The sequence below is a fragment of the Callionymus lyra genome, chromosome 19 (genome assembly GCF_982586985.1).
Source record: "Callionymus lyra chromosome 19, fCalLyr1.hap1.1, whole genome shotgun sequence".
NCBI classification, from domain to species: Eukaryota; Metazoa; Chordata; class Actinopteri; order Syngnathiformes; family Callionymidae; genus Callionymus; species Callionymus lyra.
Window position 1 is genome coordinate 21,026,705 of NC_141836.1, and position 24,739 is coordinate 21,051,443.

Here is a 24,739-nt window from a genome sequence, read left to right on the forward strand (position 1 = left end):
CAGACTCAATTTTATACTTAACCTCAGGTCACAATTTTTTTTAAACATTTATCAGTGTATGAAATTGTGCACGTCTTACTTTTAGGCCTTTGGATGCAAGTATGCTGGTTGTCACTCAGCAGGAAACCTTCCCGGCAGCGGCATTCGTAGCTGCCCATCATGTTAACACAGATCTGTTGGCAGCCTCCGTTGCCTTCTGAACACTCGTCCACATCTGCCAAGAGAGAGAACGAAAAACAGTTATTAAACGCTGAACAAACACATCACCGAGTACAGTGTACAAGATAATGAAATTCTAGGGAATCAAATCCTGAACAAAAACAAATATTGTTTTCTAAAGTATAGTGCAATGCAGTTTATATCGAATAAAAGTGGACGAGTTAAATATTGTATTTTTTTTTTTGTTTGTTTAAATCCAACTTTGTTTGGCTCGTACACTTTTGATTAAAACACATTTTCTTTTTGTATAAACTGTACATCACTCACATACAATCATTGAATTACAATCAAACATTTTCAACTTCAATAAGCAGTTATTGTTGAGGGTTATCAGTATTCTAAAAATGTTCTACTGTATTCAAACACTTTACATCTTTGTCAGATTACAGGTTCATTGTTTGATTGAAATTAATCATACAATTTTCAACTGTTATCCAACAATTATGAACGCGACGATATCAAACATGATAGTCTAGACTCTAGAGATTGAAATGTAGCAGGGAAAAGAACCGCTCTTATTACTGCCCATTATTTATACTTTTCCAATTCACTGAATGAAAAATATTTACAATGTGCAATCAATATTTAGTTGCATTAGTATTTCCGTCTTTTATTTCTGAACCACGACAGTCCAGACATTTTATAGTCAAACTGTTAAATCTAAAATGGAATAAATAAAAGGGAAAAGAAAAACTCGTCAAAGGTCACTGGAAATTCCATGGAAAGTCTCAGGTTGTCCATGCAAGCTTGGTTCTTTAATGGTTATTGGACATGGCAGGACACCAGAGCTGCAGTAAAAGCCTCCAACCGTGCATGGATAAGCCATAAAAGTGCACATGTAGCAAGTGGGAAACTCGATCCACCTCCATTCAAGTACTTGCTGATGACAAGTGTCTGTCAGTCGCATGACAAGAAGAATGCAGACAGAAGGAAAAGCTGAGAGGGATGGAGGGAGAGCGGATCACTGATGGAGGAGTATGTGACAGTATTTAATTCTGTTTTATTCGTGAAGAAAATGGAGATTTAAGATTTATGTGCATTTGACTGATAGATCAAGTTGATGTTGATCCCCGTTCATTAAGTAAACACAATTGAAGCCTATTGGTCCGCTTTCAAATGAACTGGGAGAAAACTAAATGTAAAATTGCAAAAACATCACTGAGATGGTGACATGTGAATTTAGCATTCATGACAGTATCTGCAAAAAGAATAGAAATCTATTGGGGACGTCATCGAAATGGAATCAACCAAAGACTTATTTATCTTTTGTTTAATTTGATAAATATAAATATCAATTCAGTCAGTACCAGAAGTAAAAAACACTTGTCCGTCTACTTGAGGTGTCAAAAAAATAAATACTTTGAACTCAGATAAAATATTGATAATTCCTATTTTTTTATGCATGATCTTAAAAAAAAAAAAAGTATGACTTGTGCACTTCCACTATGGTAGATGGCGCTGAAGAGACAATCTGCTATATGTTATAACAGCTTTTTCAGTTAAAAAGGGTGCACACAGGTGGAGAAAGCATACATGGATATCTCAAAACACGTCCAACTTAAGGCGGATCTTCAAAAGAATTTCATCTTATTTTCATCTTTTTAATCCATGTTATACTGAAAAACCATGTATTGACTTCATTCGCCCTTAACATATGGATTTTTAATTGACTTTGTAGGATAGCGCAATGTCGTATCGTGAGGTTCTTGTCAAAACCCGAATACATGCCACTCTATCCTAAGGGTCCATTGAAAGTAGTAGTTAATTTCATAGAAAGGTAAATAGATTAAAAAAAATAGATAGATAAAACTTTATTGATCCCTCTGGAGGTCTCCTTCGGGAAATTGTTTTAAGGTAGATCATCTTTACAAGTTATTTTCCTGATCTGAAATAAAAACCTTCTGACCTGAATGGCTTCTATGACGACTCTGGCTGCTTCATAGTCCAGTGGCCTGATTCGTCCCTGTGCGTGACTGCACTCTAGCTCCGGAGGTGACACTACATTTTCTCTCCTCCCTTGAGACCTTTAGTCTGTCCCTTCCAAACAAGAACACTGGAACCTTATCCATCCCTCTGCTCGATGCATCAATAATCTGCTGTATACACAAGACTTTTTTTAATAAACCGTCATGCGAAACTAATTTACTGTCTATTTGTCCAGTCTGAGAAGGCCTCTAGGTTAAGTTTCCTTTCCAGGGAATTCTCAGCCCAGCAGAGTACGGAATTCAATTTCTTTTTTTTCACACCGAGACGAAGATGCACAATAATGGACCGATGATGTAAAAGGCAACTAGAGTCAACGCGGCTGTCTATCAGGAGATTTTAGAACACTTCATGGATAATGCAGCAGACACGCTTTATGGAGATGCCGACTTCATTTTCCGAACTTCATTTGCCACAAGTACCGAAACCTGGTTAAACAACCATCAGATAATTGAGTCAGTCATTCATGCAAAAGGGGCCCAAACCAAGTACTCAGTACATATGCAAGATTAAACCTTTCAGAGGGTCAATATTTGACTTCTGTTAATTGTATGTTTTTTAAATAGGTTTTAAGACAAACTCTTCTAAATTATATCAAATGAAGGCTTGAAATATCTTAAGTTGCATGTTATGAACCAATGTCATACATTAGTTTCACCTTGTAAATCTTACTGCTGGACAAGCCTTTGCACTTTTATTCTAATCTTTTGAGTTTCACTCGTAGATGGTGAAAACATGCGGATTATTATTCATCCAAAATAAAGATGATCAAACAGATAAACGATAACTAAACCGATAAACTGAACTAGAAAAACACTTAAAATCCCACTAAGATGCGTTTTTAACTAATTGTGTTAACGCGTAAATAATTTTATATTTATTTTTACCTTTTTGAAGCATTTCAAATAAGACTGATGGCCATGAACCACCAGTTGGCAGAATTATTCCGTAACTCTAACAATGTAAGATCAGGAGAAAGACAGAAAGTGATGTATCCTTCAAAGGGTTGCAGATTCAGACAGTAATCATCTGTATTGATGTACTTGTATCTTTTTATACAATTAGTAACATCTCTGTGCATAACAATATGAGACGATAAAACTGTCACTCAGCCAAAATGGCATGCTTTGAGCTCATCTTTGGTCTCATCTGTCACTGTTAAGGCAGCTTAGTAGATCAAGTGAAAACAAGCAGTAGAAATCCCAGACTCGGCAAGCAATGCTATCTGATGTTTTACACAAACCTTGAGTCAAGGCTTCTTAAAAAAATGGATTCTATTCCAATATGAAACTTTAAAGACCTGTCAAATTGTGTTTCCATATCCTCAGCACATCAATGACAATTTCATTTCCTGATTTGCTTCACAAGCGTCAGTCAGAAGATCTCTTCTATTTAAATAGCTCCCATAATTGCCGGTGTTGTGTGTGGGGCAAGGCAGGCGTCCAAAGCAAATATTTCCAAGAGGAAAGGGGTTCTGGCATCGCAGAGAGAAGTCCTCATGTAATTCAGACTTACGGTCTCAAAAAAAAAACTGCTTAAGAAGATGGAAAAATGTCTTAATCAAGTTACAAGGGGGCGGCTTGCTTCTAAATAGACACGGTTCTGGTCAATCCCGTACATGACGGGCCGAGAGGGGAAAGGGAAGTTCAAACGGAGATAGATTACGAGATTGGTTGAGTTTGCTGAGGCCATGTCCACTGGTTTCACAGATAGCCTTGTCTGTATATATAACATTTGGAATCACTCAGTGCCGGAGAGTCGTGTCAACACAACGACAAATTCCTCTTTTTTTTTTTAGCCTAAATTATTGCTCATTTATGTATAAACGCGAAAAGGGAGTGTTTTCTGCAATTTCATTTAACAACTGTTGTCTCTCGTTAAAACCGCACATGAATCTTTCCTGCCACTGGTCTTCTGGCAGGACCTCTGTGGTCTAGACAGACCAGAGACAAGGAGGTGAGTGGACGAGGACTGGCCTCTTTGGGCATTTCATTTACAGCATTTGAAGAGGCAAACACTCTTTAAAAAGGGCAGCAAATAAGAACCATGTGCAGTGACAGGCAGCAAAACAGCAGCAGCAGACTACTCTGGTCCGTGAACAGGCTCCGGTTGAGCTTGACTGAGCATCAGTGAAGGAGTGGCACATGCATGCACAGGGAGTTCCAATTAAAACAAGATCCTTTTTCTTGCTTCAAACGGGATTAAAGGATTTTGTCTGTTGTTTCTCTGTGACGCTGCATATTTTTACTCACACAGCCGACTGACCAAAGTGCCAGCTATGATTTCAGCCAGAGGCGATTGAGCGCTGCTTTCATCTGACACGCGTCAGCTGGACGTCTATGAATTGATAAGGTGCCAGACGGACGTCTCGACATTTCATCGGCACAAAACTGTGACTGAGATTGAAGCGGGTTGGCGTTTCAATTCTGGGTCACGCCTCTCACAGCTCATCTACTGGCTGTAAATAAATACCAGGCAGTGTCCTAGCAATTAAAAAAAAAAAATCGAATAGAAATTGCATATAGATGGCAAAAGATGGTATATAAATACGTTACAGAAACAAATCCAAACTCAAAATAATTCTGAAGTGAGAGGGGGAGCGGATTAAAATTTTAATATTTAATACATATTTAAAGAGTACTTTAATTTTCATTGGGTTTTCCTGCTCCTGTTGCATCACCTACAATCACCAAGTAATGGGAATCGAGGAATTCCATTAGATGGTATGCAATACAGATAGTTTAAACTTCATTCAAATTTGAATCTTTATATGGGGGGCTTCTGCTTCCGTTGTGCCCACTTTCCCTTGACCTAAACATGTAAAATATCTAATTTTCAAGCCATTTTATCAAGAGCATTGTGAGTCTATAATACAGACAGACACACTATTGTATGAATGTAGGCCCTCCAAGACAACTAGACATCTAGAAACTGCCAAAAACATTGGCTGACCCGTTTTCAAAAAAAAAAAAAAAACGGATCAATATTGCATCACTATCTGTAATTATTCCACCTTCCAACATAATCCCAGGGGATAACAGAAGGTGGAAAATCACTCAGCCAAGTGACAAATCCCACCTCGTCCCAGCTCATAGATGAATCTTCATCACAGATTCAGAGGATCAATCACATTAAAATTTAAATCAAGCCATTCCACTCTTCCATTGTTGCATCATTTTTTTTCCTTTCGTTCAGAGAGGCGTTTGCAATTCAACTCCTTTGAGGAGGTGGAACCAGAAGGTCATTCTCCTAATCAATGCAAACCAAATCAGTCTTGATCAATAGAATCAAAGTCACGTCAAGTAGGTGCAAAGAACTGATTCACGGGTCACTTCTATGGCGATCGTGTCCAGTGATTAGCTCACAGTACAGGAAGTTATTGAACCAAAAAATAACAATCTACATACAAGAACAAGTCGGTACATCTTCTGTGTTGATAGTCATTGCAAGTACCGTTTTAAAATAAAATGTGTTTAAATGCATCTATAAATATCACCGTCTATGGGACTTTGGGAGGAAACTGGAGTGCCCCAAGTAAACCCATTGAAGAAAATACAAACCCCACACAGATGGATGGAAACCGGCAAACCATCTTGCTTTTAGTCTATCATGCTTACCACGACATATTCTTTTTTTATCCTATAGTTATTCAAAACTCAGCAGCACACGCTAACAAAATAAGGTAAAGACAACAATTTATTGTATCGTTTGAGAATTTTCTACTTGAGATAGATTTGCTCAGCACCAAGACAGCTTTACTCCTTTTATTTGAGTATATTGTACGTTTTGGCCAAAGTTTAAACGATCTATAGGTTTCGACCCCGGCTTCATCAGTAGCTCCGATGCCGTATATGTTGGACCACTATTCTTTATGAGAACCCGACAGCAAACACCTTTAACAGTGTTGTCCTTCCACGTAGGGGCGGCCGAGACGTTTGGATTTGTGGCGAAAAGAAAGCTGCAGTGTTTGTGCAGCTGTTTATGATATCCAGCGACTCAAGCAAGTTTTACGAACTAGCAACGATAAGAGGATATTTAGGTTTCTGAAGAACCTCAACCCAAACGCATAGGTCATAAATGTGGGGACGGTGGTGCTACAGTGGGGAACTAATAGCCTTCCTGCATCTGGTTTTCATTGTAGAAAGGATGTGTGTTTTAGATTAAATTGACATTGATTCTTCTGTTTTTCCTAAGACTCTCAAAATCCTTTACAGCTTTGCCATGTGGTCATTAACTACCATTCCTCCCTCACCTCTGCAGGCTAATGGTCATTGTGGTTCTAAAACATCTGATTAGGCGGCTTCTTGCTGCGGTGATGTTTGGACGGTAGAAGATCTCATTTGGGATAAACTACAGAGGCGGTGACGTGTCACTCCGCACGGGCAGAAGCACTCCGACATCGCGTTGCTTCCGCCTCTCTGCCATTCTGACATCTCCATGCAGGCGTCCAAAGAAGACCTCTGGAACCAGAGCTCCTGTTGATCCACGGTGTTCTGCATCACGCTCCGCTGCCCCTCGCCACTGCCCACTGTCATCACACTGCCAACACAGCCAATTACACGGCGCCGCCTGGCACTCGCAGGGATAAAGAAACACTCCGTGGACACTCGGCCCGACTGTCATAACAAAGAAAATACCTATTGAGGCGTTTAAATCAAAATAGCTCACACTTTTGGACATAATTGTGAGTTTGGTCTGAGGATGACAGGAATACAAAAGAAGAGAATCAATCGAGGATAAGCGGCTCTAAGATCCAGGAGAGAATAAACCGGTGTAGGATCAAGTGAAAGACTGTAGCCGTCAGCACATCTGGTTGTTAAGGGCTCTGGGGGTCACACCTTGTCCGGGAACCAGCTGCTTGGGTTCCTGACTCTGGGGCAAGAGGGACACATCTTTTCACAGAGGCCAAAAAAAAAAAAGCCTTAAACTTGGAAAAGGAAGGCGAGGCCTTAACGTAAAACCACAGCTAGTCTTTCCTCTTGCACGTTTGTTCTGAAGATTTACGTCAGAGACCCTCAGTAATCTTTCGCGTTACGATCGTACGCTCTAACTTTGGGCAGCTGGTTCGGGAGAAAACATTCATGATCACAGATTGAAACTTAAATGGTTTGAAATTAAACTGTGGGCAAATAAACACATGGAAACTCTTCAGTCATAGTGATCTCACAGTAAAAAATGTCACCTACTGACAAGAACATCTCATTGAGGAAACCTCTCCGTCACAAAATATACTGACCATTGTTTAGATATTTGGATTTTTTTTTATCCTTTTATGAGCCTCTATGCTATTTTTGTATAAACATTGATCAAGTAGAAAGAATGTGTATCTATGAGTTGATTGAAATATATAATTCACAATCATGAACATAATTTGGATTATTGTAAACCAATTTAACTAAATTCGATTAATTTTGTTTTTGTTATGTTCAAATCTTGTTTTTCTGAGGCATCTGCATATTGTTCACCTAAGGCGTAATAGAGGGGCAGGCGAAGGTATAGATGGTCTGTGTAGCTACAGTAAGATCGAAGCTATTAGAATATTGGTGAATTCCAAAATCCCGTAAATTTACCGCTGCCCATGTTTTCTGCTCACGCTTCATGAATGAGACCCGATATGAGACCCGCCATATCGGGCCAATGATGTAAAGAAAAAAAGATGATCGCTCTATATTCATCTGTTAATTGCTTATCGAGATTATATTTCTAAAATCGTGATGATAACACAGGAACTATTACAGAACAATCAATTAGCAGAGTTCAATTTAATGCTCGTAACCTGTTCAGGGTGTCAGCTGCCTCTCGCCCCGAGAAGCTGGGATATGCTCAGAATGAGAGTAAAAGAACCAAGACAGAGCAGGGGCCTGATGATTCATTTTGTAACATGTACATGTCTTTGAGTGTGTGTGTATGTGTGTGTGGAGCTAATTTATATAGCACAGTGAAACATTAAACCATGGGAAAGTACAGACAGCTAACAGCTCGCTCAGAACTCACAGCTCAGGGTCAAGTTCTTCATACATTCACCCGTTTTGTCAGACTTATTAAAGTAAAGAAAAACACTTCTGTCGGAGGAAATGTGAAGTGAGGAAATGGCAAGTATCCCGAGAGGACACTCAACCGAGAACTCGACTCAGCTGTGAAACCTACATTAGCATACCTGATGTGACATTAGACGTGGGGTGCAAAGAATTTATGCAAACCCTTGTGAGGGTTCTCTGACACGTGCGTGTTCATTTGTAGGTTCTCCTCACACAGGACTTCATAACAAGGTCTTACTGCATAATTGAGTTTCCAGAAATGAAAGGACAGCCACACCCACCGAGACAGTTGTGGCCGTCGTGAGCCAAGCGGAAGCCGTCGTAACACGTGCACCTGTAATTCCCCGGGATGTTGATGCACTCGTGGACGCAGCCGCCATTGTACTCGGTCGCGCATTCGTCAACATCTGAAAAATAAAAACAATGATTATAAAGAGGATGTGGTTTTTGAAAAAATACCAACAGAACACCAGAGACACACCAAAACCACACATCAGTTCACTTAATAATATGACCTTTTCATCTGTTGACCTTTGATTTTGGTTTTTTATTCTGTTAACGCGAGTACATTTGCAATACTATTGACACCATATGGTCACAGAGGCAATATTTTTTGGAGGTCCACAAGTTCGCAAATGTACCCTAGGGCAGGCTTTCTTTGTCATAAGGTCCGTCTATTGGTACACTAAAATATTTCATTGGATCAGCTGTTAATTAAAACATCTGTGTTGGTTTTTGGAAGATGGCTGGACTAAACTGAACAAAGTAATGTCACAAATTAAGTGATTAAGGTGAAAAATTCTTCATACGCACGCTACTCGTATCAGTTATTTCCTGCCTGAAAGTTCCCATCAACATCGTTGTGCTAGCAATGTTTGTGTCGTCTGAGCGCTTGGGTAAAACTACAAATACTTCTCAAATGTCAGCTCACACGGACAATTTCTTCAAATGGCGTGACAGGAACAGCATGCACCTTTCAACACTGTTAAATGGTTCAAACCACAGTATCCCGCATTTCCCCCCCAGAAAGCACCAATGACGTCTCATCACGGTATCGCTTTGTACCGCACAAAAATGTTAAAATGTCTAGACAGTTGAAAGATTTTAACTGTTGATAAAAAAATGTGTTTATTCCCAAAAACACACAATTAACTGGCCAATATGATGGTTGAATCATTTTTAAAAGTTACAGAGTCACAAGTCGAGAGGTTCTTCAATACGACGGCCAGACTGAGGGGAGTTATTGCAGGTACGACAGGCGGAGAGCTGTTGTCGGGCGTAATTTTAATGATGATTCAGGGCCACGGTTGAGAACACGGTGCACATCCACGCCGCACTTACTGGCCCACTTAGGCCCTCATGATCCTGGTTGTTCAGCTCGTCTTTGAGCCGGCATCACTACGGGCTTAATTGGTCTTGACAGCAGCGGGATGGGTTCAGAAAACAAAGACGTTCTCCAGGCCGTCCTGCTCACACATCGCTATCGCGGGGGAACAATCTCGCTCTAAGTGCCACTCTCCTTTAGATGAACATTTCTAATGAACAGCAGGTTGAGATGTGAACAGCATGAGTACATTTCATTTTCTTGATTGAGTGATATTCGAGTTGAGAAAGCAGAATCGTAGAACAATTATTTAAAAGCTACGCAGTTCTTTAAACATCCAATAATAATTATACTTTTACATGTTTTTTTTTAATCCAACTTGAGGCAAATGGGTTAAGATTAGGCCCGTCTTTTTTTTTTGTTTGGCTTTCTTCTCTTTGTTCGAAACATATACAACGTTTCCTTGTTTTACTAAATCTATACTGTACACAATCAGGACATTTGCCTGTCACTCCAGGCTACAAGAGGCGAATCCATCAAGAGAAAAACTTTACCTTCACAATGTTTGCCGTCTCCTTTATAACCAGACCTGCAGATACATTTGTATGACTTTGGGGTGTTCTGGCAGATGGCGTCGATGCTGCAGTTGTCTAGCGCCTCAGCGCACTCGTCCACATCTATGAAAGAAGAAAAAAAAGGATGGTGAAATTAATCAGTCACGTCTTTTCAACGCACCGAGCTTGAAAGAACAAACTGTTTCATGATCATAAAAATATGTTTTTTTATTTATTTTTAAATCAGGCCTGTAAAATGATTATATTATTCACTGACAAATACATTTAACAACATATTCATGAGCATTTAAGGTTGTAAAAACATGCATCTATTAAAAACCTTCAGTCAGTTTTCAAGGTCTTTTAGTAGCCGTGGGAAAATTGTCAAAAATCAGAATCGGTCCATTAGATCCTCCAACAACAACAAAAATAAAATAAATAAATTATCCATCAGTATCAGGAAAAAAACAACAACTAACCAAGCCACCTTTATTAAACTTTTACATCCAAAAACATCCATTGGAAAGTTTGAGAACGTCTCAAGTAATGACAGGATCATGCTCTTAGGTAATAACAATGAAATTATAAGAAAACATGGACTTTGATTTGACCAGATGCTTGATGAAGTTTGCCTTCCTGGAGCCTCTAATCCCCTCTGAAACCCCCTAACTGGGCCAGGTGTTTGGGATTACCCCTCCATCCCCCTTAATTCAAAGGGACGGATAGGTTAGCCAAGTTTTTATAGCATCAACTAGAGACTCCTCTTATCTCAAGCCTTCTGCAGGAGCCAGCTGAGCACACTGGGAAATGATGAAACCCAAACCAAGTGACCCATTCCAGTAGGACATGGGGTTAAGACTGGAAATGAGAGAAATTGATCCCTTTGCAAATGATCCAACTGCTTAAATACATTTAAAAAAAAAAAGGTGAAGTGATTTTTTTATTTTTTTAAGAACAAATTGTTAATAACTACCTATTAATGACATAAGCAGCTTTGACCATGAGACATGATAATAACAACTAATGAGTTAACAACACAACAACTCTGGATTAAAACACATTTTCCCCTGAGTGGACTCCTGGTTTTGTACATCACCTGCAGCTTCACATCTGACATTGAAATGTGCCTGATGTAATACCATTGAGATCTTTGCATCATATTTTCATCAGACTCAGAGCACAACGGACTCATCGTAACTTTTCTAGAGCAGGGATGTCAAACTCAATCACACAACACGTCAACACTTTGCCACAGTTTTGATTTCAGTTGTGGGACAAGAAAATTGTAAATCTGCCAAACTGTGACAGGAACCGTTATCGGAAATTCCATTCAATTGTTTACCTATAAAATATCTGTTCCTTTATTTTATCCACAACTTTTTATTAGCATGATTAAATTGACACAATAAGTAGAAAAGATAAAAAATGAACAGTTCAGGAGATGAGTGAAGTCTGAGTGAAGTCCTAAAACAAATAAGTTATATTTAAAATAGGAAAAGCACCATTTTTAAAAGTACAAAATAAGTGTCCTAAATATTTCCGCATAATGCATTTTGTAGTTTTTAATTGGGACTCCATGAGAGCCGCATAATAATGGAAAAGGGCTGCATGTGGCCCCTGAGCCACACTTCAGTATAAAAGAGTATTTCATTTCTAAGCAATGTTTTTTTATAGTAGTAATAGTACAGAACAAGACAGAAATGACTCATTATGACACCATGGTGGACTTCAGTTGAAGCTTTAGAAATAATAATTAAAAACCATCAAGTTATAATTAAGTGATATTTTGTCCATCAAGACCCTGTTTGTTTAAACAACTTATTCTATTTGTCTACAAATATAATTCTTGACAGCATGAGTGCATAGAATTGACATGATAAATACATTTGGCTTGACACGAGTTCAAAATAAGGGTTTTCATAATGTAGAGTTCTTTGTGCAAAAAGGAAAACTGACCCGTCAGAGTTGGCTCAAGATTAATCCAAATGTAACCAATTTAGTTTCTCTGGATCTCGCTAAACTCCAGACAAAAGAAACAAGGACAGCACGACAAAACCCTTGAACACAATTGGGTCATTAATATTGAGGAAGAGTTTCAAGGGTGCCAGATAAACATCTTTCACATGTGATAAACTCCACTGAGATGAAACAGTTTTTTTGCATTTTTTCCTTTCTTCATCAATCACACTTGTTAGGAACAAACTGGTCCGTCCGAAGACGAGCCAAGGCTTCAAGAGAAGGACGAATAAACAAAGTCAAAACAACAAAAGCAGAGAAGAAAAGGTTGTCAAGCAAAATCAAAATATTTAAACAGTAACTCTCAGGAGAATGGATCATGTTGGATGTTGCTGCTGAGCTCATTCTCTTCATTTTATTGAAGTCACAACATCTCCAGTTTAGTTCACTTCGGCGAAAGCCAGTTTTGTGAAGAAGTTGTTAACCTATGAGCTACATTAGAAGTTACACTGTCAATCCTCTCGCCTTATGATCCTTTTTAGGCGGAGAATTCGAATACAGATCTACACAGAGAAATAGCAGAGCTGTAGCACAAGATAATTGAAGTTAATAGAGAGACAAAGGCTGATGGTCATGTACAAATTCAGAGCTAGACTGTTACCTGGACAGCTTTAAATGTTGGATAAACTTACACCTGATGAGGAGCCCGACAGGTGTAGAGGGAATTTGGATCAATCTTGAACACGCCAGTGAAGAAGTACAAATGTTAAGTTGTGTCTGAAGTGAAATGCCTAAGAAGTGTGAAGTATGTATGACATGAAAACAGCAAAAATACTCTTTTCAAAGGGATGAATAAAGTTACATCTTATCTAATCCAGTTTGTGAATAAACATTAGGACGATATCAATTCGCATGTGTTTCGACGACAAAATACCTGCTAAACTTTGCCAGACATGAAATTCTTAATAACATAACTTTAAAATAACACATGCAACCCTGAAAAATAATACACAACACAAGTAATATTCACATGACACCCGTAATAGGTCAAAGTCAAGCCTCTGAGGACAAAAGCTGGAATGGGCTTTTTTCATGTTAATACTCATGTGCAGTAAAAAACTATTTGCAACAATTTGCTTTGATGTTCAACAAGTTGTTCGTGGAAAAACAGTAAGAGATATAAGCAGGTGAGGAAAGTTGATGAACAATGAAGATGTGTTTGTTGGGTCTGTTGGGTCAGGTACCAATACTGAATAATATCAATTTGGAGTGAAGGTCAAATATATGAGATGTAACATTTGTGTTAAAAGTTTATTTAAGCAATATTAACCTCAAATAAATATACTCTTTAAGCTTTTGAAGGTAAATTTGAAGTGCATATGTTAAATTCAATTTTATGTTTAAGGTGCTTAAGAGATTTTTTTTGATTGAACAAAGAAAAAAAGAAGGTTCGTAAGATTGGGATCAATATTTGATTAAGATTTTGCTTGCATCAGCAGAACATGCAATTACTTTGATGCGGCAACAACCCAGAGATACAAGTGTAAACTGCATTATTCCACTTTTATAAAGGCAACCAAGATAAAAACTTTTGATACGAAACATGATTTAATAGATTTAACAACCCAATGCATTTTATTTAAACTGAAATAAATCGATAATGACGTTTATTTTATGACGTAATAGAGGGATGAAAAAGAGGCAGAATGTTGAAATGGGTTTATCAGGACAGTTTTGTTTAAGCTACAAAAACACAAAACCCTTCCAGCTCATGAAGAAAAACATGAGATTATCTGACGGTCGGAGCCACGTTTGTGGATATTAGAGCGGCTTTTCTCATAAATTCTCAATAATGAGCCTCTTGTGGGCTTCAGAAGGAAGGGTGCTGGGTTCAAATCCATTACTATACGTGTATTTGTTATGCTGTGTGTAATTAGAAAGTCAAAGAAGAATAGTAATTATCCATCTTAGGGCTCTTCCTACACTGTACTTATGGTTGTGGTTGAGCAGGATGGGGTCAGAATAATGACTGTGGGTGCTAAAGAGCGAGAGATGTTGTGATGGACTAGCTGACAAGTCATCTTCCTTGTCACACCACCTGATGCTGCGAAGTTTCAACACAAATGCATAGTTTTAGTTCTCAATCTTACAAAACAAGTGTGTGATCATAGGGAAATGTTTTCCATCCCGAGTGTAGAGACAAACAAAGTCAGGGGGAGCAGAGGACGGAGCCACGACCACTTTAGCTGTTGACTTGATCCTTTAGTTCAGACTCACTCAAGATGTTTGGAAAGTAAAGCAGCCAAACCTGTTGACCTTCAAATTAAAATGCTTTTCAATGAATGAAAAAGTTGTCCTGCTAATTTGGACCGGCGGGTCCTGGCATAAAGTTGAAGTTACCGTTTGGTTGGAAATAAATCCAAAAGGTTCTGTTACCAATACGTCCACAGTGTGCCCGGCTTGCTCAGGGAAATCAAAAGCATTTATTGAAAAACTTTTGCAGCTGAAATTAAAGGAGTCGTGGAAGTGTTTATAGCAAAAGATGGCAAGACTAACCCCAGACTCGCACCAAAAGATGTTTCCTGTCCACAGAGTTAGGCTGCAAACGTCATCAGTTCACAATGTTCTATATAGTATTTTTCATTTTTAAATGCATTTTATTGCATAACTGCAAGTACATTTACAACTTTATTGACACAACTCGGTCATAGAGAACAATGTTTTCACAAACAACACAAGAAAATGAGCCGTTCATTAGCCCCGCCCATTGAGCTAGAGCATTAAAAGATTCCATTGGATCAGGAGTTTCTCGGAGGAGGTCTGGATTAGCCTTCAAACATATAGTAGCAGGATGGAGTTAAGAAGAGAAAATTCTTTGTTCAATGTGTCAAACGTGATTGACAGCTGTGATTGATTGGCTCAGCTTTATGACAAAGTCAATGTTAAATATACATTCATTTAAAATACTGAAGAACGTAATGGTCCCCGTTTTGCCGATTTCAGTTAATGCATTATTAATTAAAAGTGATTTAATGACGTTAAATCTTGCTTTTGTAAATAACCTGATTCACTTTAATTCCATCACTAGTTTCCTGCCTGAACCATCCTGTTAACATCAGCAACTGAAGAAGTATCGTGACCTTGTGAGGACTCACACCTAAAAGATGTTTACGTGATTTACGTGCAGTTAAAATAAGATTGTTTTTATATGCGTCAACCTACATGTAAAAACAAATTTATTTAACTGCACGTAAATCACGTAAACATATTTTCGTGCGAGTCCTCACAAGGTCACTCTGATCATGCAGCTAAAATGTCATTTAAGAGAATATTCTCACAGTCTCAGCTCGGACCTTCAATGGATGGCATTTTAACAAAGACTGAAAAAGGTTTTTAAAAACTAAGGAGGCGAAAGGAGAGTCAACCATGGACAGAAAACGGTTTTGATGAAACGCAGACGTCAACATTAAGACAAAATATAGCATCTGGCCCCCCCTCCGTCCAGATCCCCCCCCAGCTAATGAACGGACACACTGTTTGCTGGTCGGCGGGGCTCTAAAAAGTTGTGAATAAAAATATCAACTGCTTCCATTCGGGATATTTACACTCATCCTTCACACACTCTAAATGTTTAGAAATCACCACCACTGACTGATCCCGTGTTTGCAAGAAAAAAAACTGTGATCACAACTTCAAACCTCGACTCCCTCCCTGCTCAGACCGAGCGGCTCAGGAGAACATGAGAGCTCTGTTTTAGGAGGACGATATCATGTTCACATGTCCGGAGCTACACTTTCCCCGCTGATGTGATCCTCCACGATCAAATATAGACGGAGCTAGATACGCAAACAGCCACATTTATGAACGCCGGGTCGTGTGCAAATCATACAGAAGCTCCCGCTGTGAATAAACACTGGCCTTAAAACTGAGATTTTCATCCTAAACCTGAGCATCTGGTGCTTTCCCCTTTCACACGTGTGGCCTTAATAGACTGTGACTCGCAGACCTCCGGACCACCTCCAGAAGGAAAACACTTATTACAGTAATTTAACCAATCAGAGAGTATTGCTTTGAACGGTGACATGGTAAGTGCCAGATGGGTTAATACAAACCACTGTTAATAACGGTGTCCTTCGTAATGGGATAAGAAAGTTGGTTGCATGACGGAGGAGCTCCTGTCCTTTTTGACTTGTTGGCCTCAGACAACATGCTTATATGCACAGGAAGGGTGGCCCGTAGTCCAGCTGTACACCTTATATTTATACAACCAGAGCAACTGACATGACACTCTCCCTCTGCACACAGCAATTACATTCATTGGCGGTCGCTTTAGCCAGATACCGTACCGACTATAAAGATGGCAACATAGCAATTACAGCACAAGTGTGATATTTTTAGTTGTTTCCTGTCGACCGGAGGTATAAAGTCAATGGCTCGCTGTGTAAGCTGTGAAGTGTAACTGTAAGTGAAAAGTTTTAGAAGTGAGCTGGACGACGGTTGACTGGAAACAGACATTTATATGATCTTATAGAGAAATTAAAGATCAGAGTGAAATAATTCCAAATACTTTCAGGTTTACTATCACCAATCATGTTTAGCATCAAGTCAAAATCATGAAGTTAATACATATCAAGTGTTAATTTACAGATAACATGTGGATAAAAAAGTAACTTATAAAATAGAATGACTGGCTGATAACAAAACATGAGCCCTGCATTAGTTCCTCATACATTTAAACTATTAGGCTTTGAAACTTTTTTGTAAATGAGCCACAATTCTACCGACACTAAAAAAATAAAAAAAATAAAAATAAAAACTTGTTTCTAAGCTTTAGCATTACACATGTAACACAATTTTGAATGGCAATGAACGTGTAAAGTTGGATATTGGGCAAACAATTAGATACACATTTTATCTTCCTTTATCTTGAATGTCAAGATTAGACAGAAAGTCACATTCAGATATGACACACACTGCACATTTGCTTTTTTTGTTGACCTCTTAGTTTGGCATTTAAAACAATATTACAACAACAATATTAAAGTTAACTTTCTATTTTTTTTCGCCGGTTCCCCTATAGAGAATTCAAATAAAGACATTAAAGCCATAAAAAAAAACAATATAACATTCATATTAACATTCATATTCATATTAACATACTCAGATCTAGAATGATTAATTGTAAGTGATTTATCAAATCTTCTAAAGAAAAATACTTTGTTTATTTTATTTATTTATCTGAGTAAAAGGGGGCGAAAACGGATTATTGTAATACACAACACATTTTCTACAGTACTTATTGACATGTGTTCCTAAAAGGTAAACATTTAGAACTATTACCCTTCTCTAAGCAATAAATAAATAAAACGCAGCTTTAAAGGCAATACAAATACGGTTTAATATACTGCTCTTATGACATTAAAAAAAAGGTTTAAAATTGAGAAAGAAAATAGAAATTTTAGTCAAAAAGTTTCTCGTCATGTTTGGAACTAGTGCATCAGCAGGTCAGTGAGTTCCTCTCGCTTTGTTACTGCAGTCAAAGGATTTATTGTTAATATGATTATACATCGTCTCAAGTCCATGAAAATCAATAAAACACCTTTTATCCAGGCGGTGACATTGATTGCCACAGGACCAAACCTAAGTTAAACTGTTTTTTACAATAATACACTTAGTATTAGTGTTACAAATACTAAATAAATACTGCAGCAACCTGATCTAGTGCAAATACAACAAACCTAAAACAGTTTGTTTGGAAGTGTACCATCTTGCTATTGAGAATACAAAGGGTTGAAATCCAGCAAATCCCTCATTTGCATCCCTTGATATATTGGGCTGGATTTTTCCATTACTAAGCAGAATTAGAGAATGTCCTTTCATTTCCAACAGTCTCTAAAGCTGGCGCTCACCATCAGGAATGTAAACACGCAGTCTGTAAACAAGTCTCACTCGAACCCCAACCCCCCTCCAATAACACTGACCACTACAGACTGGCCTAATGAGGTCCCTCACTGACCACCCCCCCACCCACTCCCAAAAACCTCTCAAAAAGAAAGGCAGCCCCTGAGAGGTCAGTGGAAGAAGAGGCCGGACAGGCGAATCCGTGGAGGCTCAGCATGGAAATATGAGAAACGTGGGCACCTTTAACAACTTTCTGAGGTGGAGATTTGGGGGGGATTAATGAGCCAAGAACCCCTATGGCTGCGGGAGGGACGATGTGTAGGGGGTGACGGAGGAAACTAATACCGAGAAGACAGAGTGCCGTCAACACCAACCATCATCCCCCGAAACCAACAGGGATGTTATCAGCAGAGAATCACATCTGCAAAGAAGACAAAGACCACAGACGAGCGGAGAGAGAGGAGGAAGTAAAGAGGGAAAGATCTTGTTAAGACATCCATTTTCCCCATGAACCACTTTGTACATCACACCTTGTCAAAATATTGAGTTCGTTTTATTTTATCTGCCTTTTTTTTTTAAGAAAAAGAAAGATTTAAGAGGATTCAAGGGAGTAGAAAATATAATGAAAAAGGGGCAGAGTTTGAAATGTACCTCCAAGTGTCATCATCAAGGGAAATTAAGCATTAATCAGATCTTGGTGTCAGACCAACAACAAGAGTCGTTTGACCAAAAGGTTCTGGGCTCTGTCCACTGTCCACACGAGGATGTCTCCACTTTGAAACGGAAACAATCTCATTCCAAAATACCATCCAAGTTTGTATTAGAATCCTGACCACCTAATTGCAAGTTTGTCTGGTATTTGGAAAACTAATCCGACAGTCTCAACATAAGCTGCTGATGAAAATAGCAGGTCTGGCCTAGTTTGAATCCCCGAAAAACATCAGGCGAGATGGCATCAAGGAAAATCTCACTTCTTCCATAGTCTTCAAACAACATCACGATCTGGTCATCCACGTCATTTTAGGTCAAACAAAAACATGTATGTTTTAATGTAAGCGACAATTGAGTGAATACTCAAAGAATATACACATATGATGTTGTTTTTAACAATTCTACAGACCTACGTCCATTTTCTTTTTATCTAAATAATCACAGACTTCCTCGGTAAGATTATTGTCAAAGATTTTAGATTGATAATCAAGATCACTCCATGTACCTGTAAAGTAATTTAATTTAGATCTTTTGCCAAAATTGAAAAATTTACCAAAAAGTATATTCAAGTGTCAACTATCATGGAAGCAACTCCTGTGACTAACAGGTCTTAGTCAGTACAAGGCTTTAGAAATGTAAGCGATTCAAGTTATTATCATGTCTATATTTTCCTCCCATCATTCCATTTGTGCAAACAAATCAATGTAATTTTGCAGGAAACAAATCGTATTTTTTTTAATTTTATGATTGTGTGTTATGATACAAGTCATTAATATCCAGGAGAAACGTTGAGCCAGTTAATTCATGCATTTTATTTTAATTAATTTGAATGAATACGTCTAATACCAATGCGGAAACTTAAGCTGATTATTTTGGTCCATTTTTTAATCAAGTTGAAATTCTGTGAAAACAATACACTTTCAACCAATTATTTACCTTCAGTTTGGCCAACATAGTCAGTAGATTTGCCCGCAAGAGGCGGATAATTACAAAAGAAGTCTTCAAGCTAAAAAATACCTCAGAATATTCTCAAAGAAATGGATATTAACAAAAAGGAGGAAGAAAAAAAAGAAGGACAAAGAAAGTTAATAAAATGGGGGCTACAAGATTGCGAGAGGCTAGAAGCAAAAACCAGAATGCTGTGATGTTGATGATGTTTCTTGTCTCGTTGGCAACACTTCCTTTAATTATCATTTGAAATAACTAAATTTTGAAGCCACTATTCATTAGTAGGCGTTGAATCTAGCAACACGTCTCAGTTTGGAACAAAGAACTTGCAACATTATGTCAACGGAGCCTTCAACAACAATGGCGCTTCTGCCTGATAATTGCCGACATTTGCATCAGCCCGCCTCGGACTCACACACCCACGGAGCTGTTGGACAGAGTGTTTCGTACCACTCCAGATACATCGTCTCTTTTAGAACCACTTGTGATGTCCTCTGATTGCAGAGGTACTCACAGTTCTTGCCTGAGGTTCAACCAGCCCTGCCATCATGACGACCACCCTCGAGCCTGTCAGGAGTGTTTGCACGAGTCAAGAGAAAGGTGGACTCGGCCGGTGCTCCACATCTTCCTGGTCGACTTGTACACAACTTGCAATCAGAAACTGCGATGGAAGTTACTTCAGCAACTTGGCAGCCAGATGGGGACTTCTGCCGGTTTTTAAAAGGCACATCGAGTCTCGGAGGGAACACATCTAACTGCATAACAAACACCACTGCGTCAGCCTGTCAAATATCCGGGGCGCTGCAGAAACCACACCGCCCGCGGAGAGAGTGAAGGTGAAAAAGGGAGAGCCCCGTAGCCATGTCAAAATGCTACATAGAAATGACTGCAGAGGACAGTCTGTCCCTCCATCTGCAGCGGGGCCCCTCCTGCCACCTCTTTCTGGTGAGGTTCAAGGCCAGAACGAGAGAGAAGGTGAACACAATTTAAAGTAGCACACAGACTCACACCGGTATAGGTTGTGGTGTGAGACACCTTTCCTGTCCAGATGGTGATGAGACTGCACATGCCATCAGTTCACTCGGTCACATTGTTCTTTTTTGTCTTTCATTTTTTTTTTCTGTTGATGCAAGTAGGTTTACAACTTAATTGACACTACACAGTCACGAAAAACGACATTTCTGAAGGTCCAACTGATTGGACCAGCCCCCCCACGCCCAAATAGCCAAAAAATAAGCTGTTAAAAATTTAGGTATTGTTTACACGCAAGTTTATAAAAACTGTCAAGCGACACGCTTCAGCCAATCAGGGGCCGAGTCAAATGTAGCCCAGACACGTTCTGTTTGGGCTAAAGTCACTTGCTTCTTATTCTCAAGATACGTTTTGTGTCGTTAGGTTAGGTTAGGTAGAACTTTATTGATCTCTCAGGAGGTCTCCTTCGGGAAATTGTAGTCATGCAACGTGCCCTGTAATCGTTCAGTTATGTTCACTCGTTAAGAGTTTTAAAAAGACGTTCGTGAATTTTAGTGCGTGAAATAATTCGATAAAAGAGCCCGTAATGAAACTGTACCGTCACCGGTTATGAAGCAAGTGATTTAAAAGGTATAAAAATAATAATGTTTTATCTTGTAAATTCACTGATTGCCATCCCATCAACACATTTTAAGCGCTTCAAAATGAAGATAAAACAGAAATCTATAATATTCTAGCAACATAAGCTCGCTGAAAACAATGCCACTGATTTTAGAACGACTCCTCTGATGGATTTTCATCAGGCAAGTCCGGGGAAACCAGGACCTCGATCTTGACAACAGTTGGACTCTTGAATAACTCTAGTTTTCATCTAAACTGAAGAAGGTAGACGTGGACTTTTAAACAATTAGTGAACCTTAATCAATGTCTCTTTCGAAGGACCTGTTGATGGTAAAGTATGAAGACTATTTGCCAGCAATGACGCAGTGAGAATCACTTTTGGCTGACGTGGAGGAGAAAAAAAAAAGCACTTCTACTTCATTAAGTGCAGCGGAAAGGAAGTGAGGACAAAGCAAACAAAGCAAGAATTGGGTAAAAAGAAAAAAAAAAGAAGGAGGGAGGTGGGGTTGTTCTTCTTCCCTCCACAGCGGAGAGACATCTCTCTAGGTAAGCCGACCCGTCACTTGGGCCTCATATTGCCAAGGCGGTTCAGTTCCCACAGTGTGTCCAGGCCTGGGTCTAGCCTTCCCCGCGTCTTTAGACCCCGAGCCCCGGAGCAGAGGTTACACCAACACAGCCAACCGCAGCAGCATGTCAGCCCTACACCAACCGTTGCCTTGGTGCCGCTGCATTAGAGAGGAGCTCCTGACTCAAGAGAAAGTGATTTGCCATGACGTCTATGGCTGTTTCCTTCTATCCCCTTTTTTTTCTTTTTTTTTTCCCCTCCTCACTTGTCACAGCTCGCTCTTCTCACTTGTCCATCTCTGCAGCCTTAATCTGTCCCGCTTCTGCTGGACTCATTTTCCCCCTCTTTGTCATTCTCTCCACCACATCCTTCACTCCTTTCTCTTGACATCGGACTGATGTCTGAGACACGGTGACGGATATCTGATATATACGACTAGTTTCAAGTCATCATTCGAAGCAAATGAGGAGACCCTCGAGAGTCAAGAGATGTCCGACAATATCCTACATGTCCTTGACCGACAAACAGGTGCATGCCATTACACCCCGGCCCTCGCGCCGCCGCATTCCACGCCACAGGGAAGTGTTTAATCGATGTTGTGGAAAATAAAAGTGAGAAAAAAAAAGTAGTTCTAATTGCAAAATGTAAATATTGAGTTTTCCCACAAGTGGGGGCAGACCACCCAGGATGCAACAGTCACCCACCCCCTTTTCTCCCTTTTTTTTTTGCCTTGTGGAGCGCGCTGAGATGTCTTTTTGTGTGTGCGAAACATCATCGACCACAATCAACACAGACACAGTGATGTGTCTTTGCATGCAAATACTTCTGGCAGCTCTCCCCACTGCATTGTGGGGGAATTAAGTGGGGGTGGGTCAGAGGGGGGGTGTGGGGGACCACAGAAAGTATAAGATGCTAGTTTCTCTGCTGCAAATGATTCCAGAGGGCAGCCAGCAGGGCAGGACTGTTACTGTAGCAGCACTGTCTGACAGACAGAGCCTCCTGCCTGTGTGTGTCTGTAGGTGTGTGTGTGTGTGTTACACGGCGGTGTCAAATACTTGTCTGGACTGTGACAAATGCCTCCTGGTAGTCTCTCTACACAATGAGCAGCTATGAAACACAACTGTTCACACTATCAATGACACTTAAGTAGAGAGATATATAATTTTAAAAAAGCAGGTGATTTTAAATTCTATCAGCAACTTAAATGAAAGACAAATATAAATCATGGTTCAGTTGTTAAGAAGGGGTTTCCACGCACATATTCCCCACACACTTGAAGTCAGTCTGTCGATCACAATCATCCTCAGTCACTGTCACATAAGATGAGAGAAAACTTGCCTGGAGTGGTTTTACTTCCTGAAGCGGTCTGCTGGACAATGGCGACCAGGCAGAAGCCTACAAATCCAAGACTGGCGCGGATCAGGACGTGTATATACATGTTAACTTGCACCGGTGTCGAGCTGAAACACTTTGTCAACGGTGTGCAGCGACACACACACACGCGTGGGTGAGTGGGTGGGTGGGTGAGTGGAGGTCTCCGTGAATTTCCCCGCTGACAGGATCCTGCGCGATCTTCCAAAACCTGTTTTTACGCACGCAAACGTGGGGTTTTCCAAGTGATCGTGGCGGAGAAGAGTCCCACAGCGCAGCGAGGCTTTTCTGTTATCATGTTTGGAGCCGGCCCGATGTCAATTTAAGAAAGAGAGCGAGAGAGAGGGAGAGATGGAGGGCTGGAAGGGGGAGGAGAGAAGGAGACGCGCCGGGCGCTTGACTCTCACTGCTTCTCTTAATTTCCCGATTTTTTGTCTCGCAGGAATTCGCACACAGGTGACGCACAGGTGTATTGATTCTCTATCGTTCGTTTGAATCACCTGAACAATTAAAGGAAACTTTAGAAAAAAACATTTTTTGTAATTAAATGTAAGGTTTCAAATGTTTTCCGTTACGAGAAAATACAGTATATCAAATACCTAATTGTGTGGGAACGGGCCTGCTTGAGACCTTGGCTCCTGCTTCATTTTTCAGAATAAAATGTCACTAAAAGAAACGTTTTTAATCAACCAAAACATTTAAACATTTTGGGAGGTATTTAAAAATGCAGAGTGAACACAAATCATGATTTTTATGGAAAATGATACCATTTAATGTCGACATTAAGTTCACGGACGGAACTGACGAACTGTCCAAATAAATAAACTAATTTAACTCATTTTCACTAGTTTACAGGTTCATTTTTTAAGTAAACCTGACTGATGTGTCTTGATGTGTCAAGAGTCACAGACTAATGTTAACTTAAATTACCATATGTATATATATAAAACTGAAACGGCCCTTTTTGGGTCCCTAATTGTGTAACATCTATAAAAGAAGATGAAAAAACTGCTCATTCATTTCTCTGTCTCTCATCTCAACGTCTTATAGACTCTCATGCTGCTCGAACTAATGTCTTGAAAATGAGCATGTAGACGTCTGACCTATAAGTCAAGCGTTTATGGGGTTCCAACTTCTTGAGGTCCAGGTAAAGGGGACAAAGGCGGGCAGAAGACCCCAATTAAAATTAAAACATGTCAAATTCCAATGACATTTAAACAATACAATAGTGGTGCATATTAAATACAGCTCATTACAGCGATTGTAAGACCCATATTCCACATGAACTAACTCCCCTTCTCTCATTACAGTTGTTGGGTTATTTTGTTAGGAATTTATTTATATTTAGTTTGTCTTAAAATAAAATTGCCACAACACTAGTGGGGCGAGAGTTTAAAAAAAAGTTAAAAGTTTTAAGCATTTCCTCTTCCTCGAACGGCAGGAAAATGTACCTTTAAGTCATGTTGAGAAGGTGAAGCGTCTTTAAGGAACACACGAGGGATGAAGGCAATTTGTCACGGAGCTCTCAGACGCTCACCTTCCTTGACTTTGACTTCTGCCACTCTCACAATATGTC

The 24,739-nt window shown here is 39.5% G+C and overlaps 1 protein-coding gene across 4 annotated transcripts in view; it reads right to left on the reverse strand.

Annotated features, from left to right (window-relative positions):
• scube3 (signal peptide, CUB domain, EGF-like 3) overlaps positions 1-23,493 on the reverse strand; it is a 66,470-nt gene extending 42,977 nt beyond the window's left edge. For 3 of the 4 annotated variants that reach the window (XM_087782154.1, XM_087782153.1, XM_087782152.1), the window contains exons 1-4: positions 23,131-23,493; positions 10,119-10,241; positions 8,522-8,647; positions 80-214 (exon numbers count right to left, since the gene is read on the reverse strand). In XM_087782154.1, coding sequence (XP_087638280.1) covers positions 80-214; positions 8,522-8,647; positions 10,119-10,241; positions 23,131-23,230 — 484 coding nt within the window. In that variant the 5' untranslated portion in view covers positions 23,231-23,493. The remainder of the gene's footprint in view (positions 1-79; positions 215-8,521; positions 8,648-10,118; positions 10,242-23,130) is intronic. The other variant, XM_087782155.1, reaches the window with a different exon arrangement.
• Positions 23,494-24,739: the final 1,246 nt, after the last annotated feature.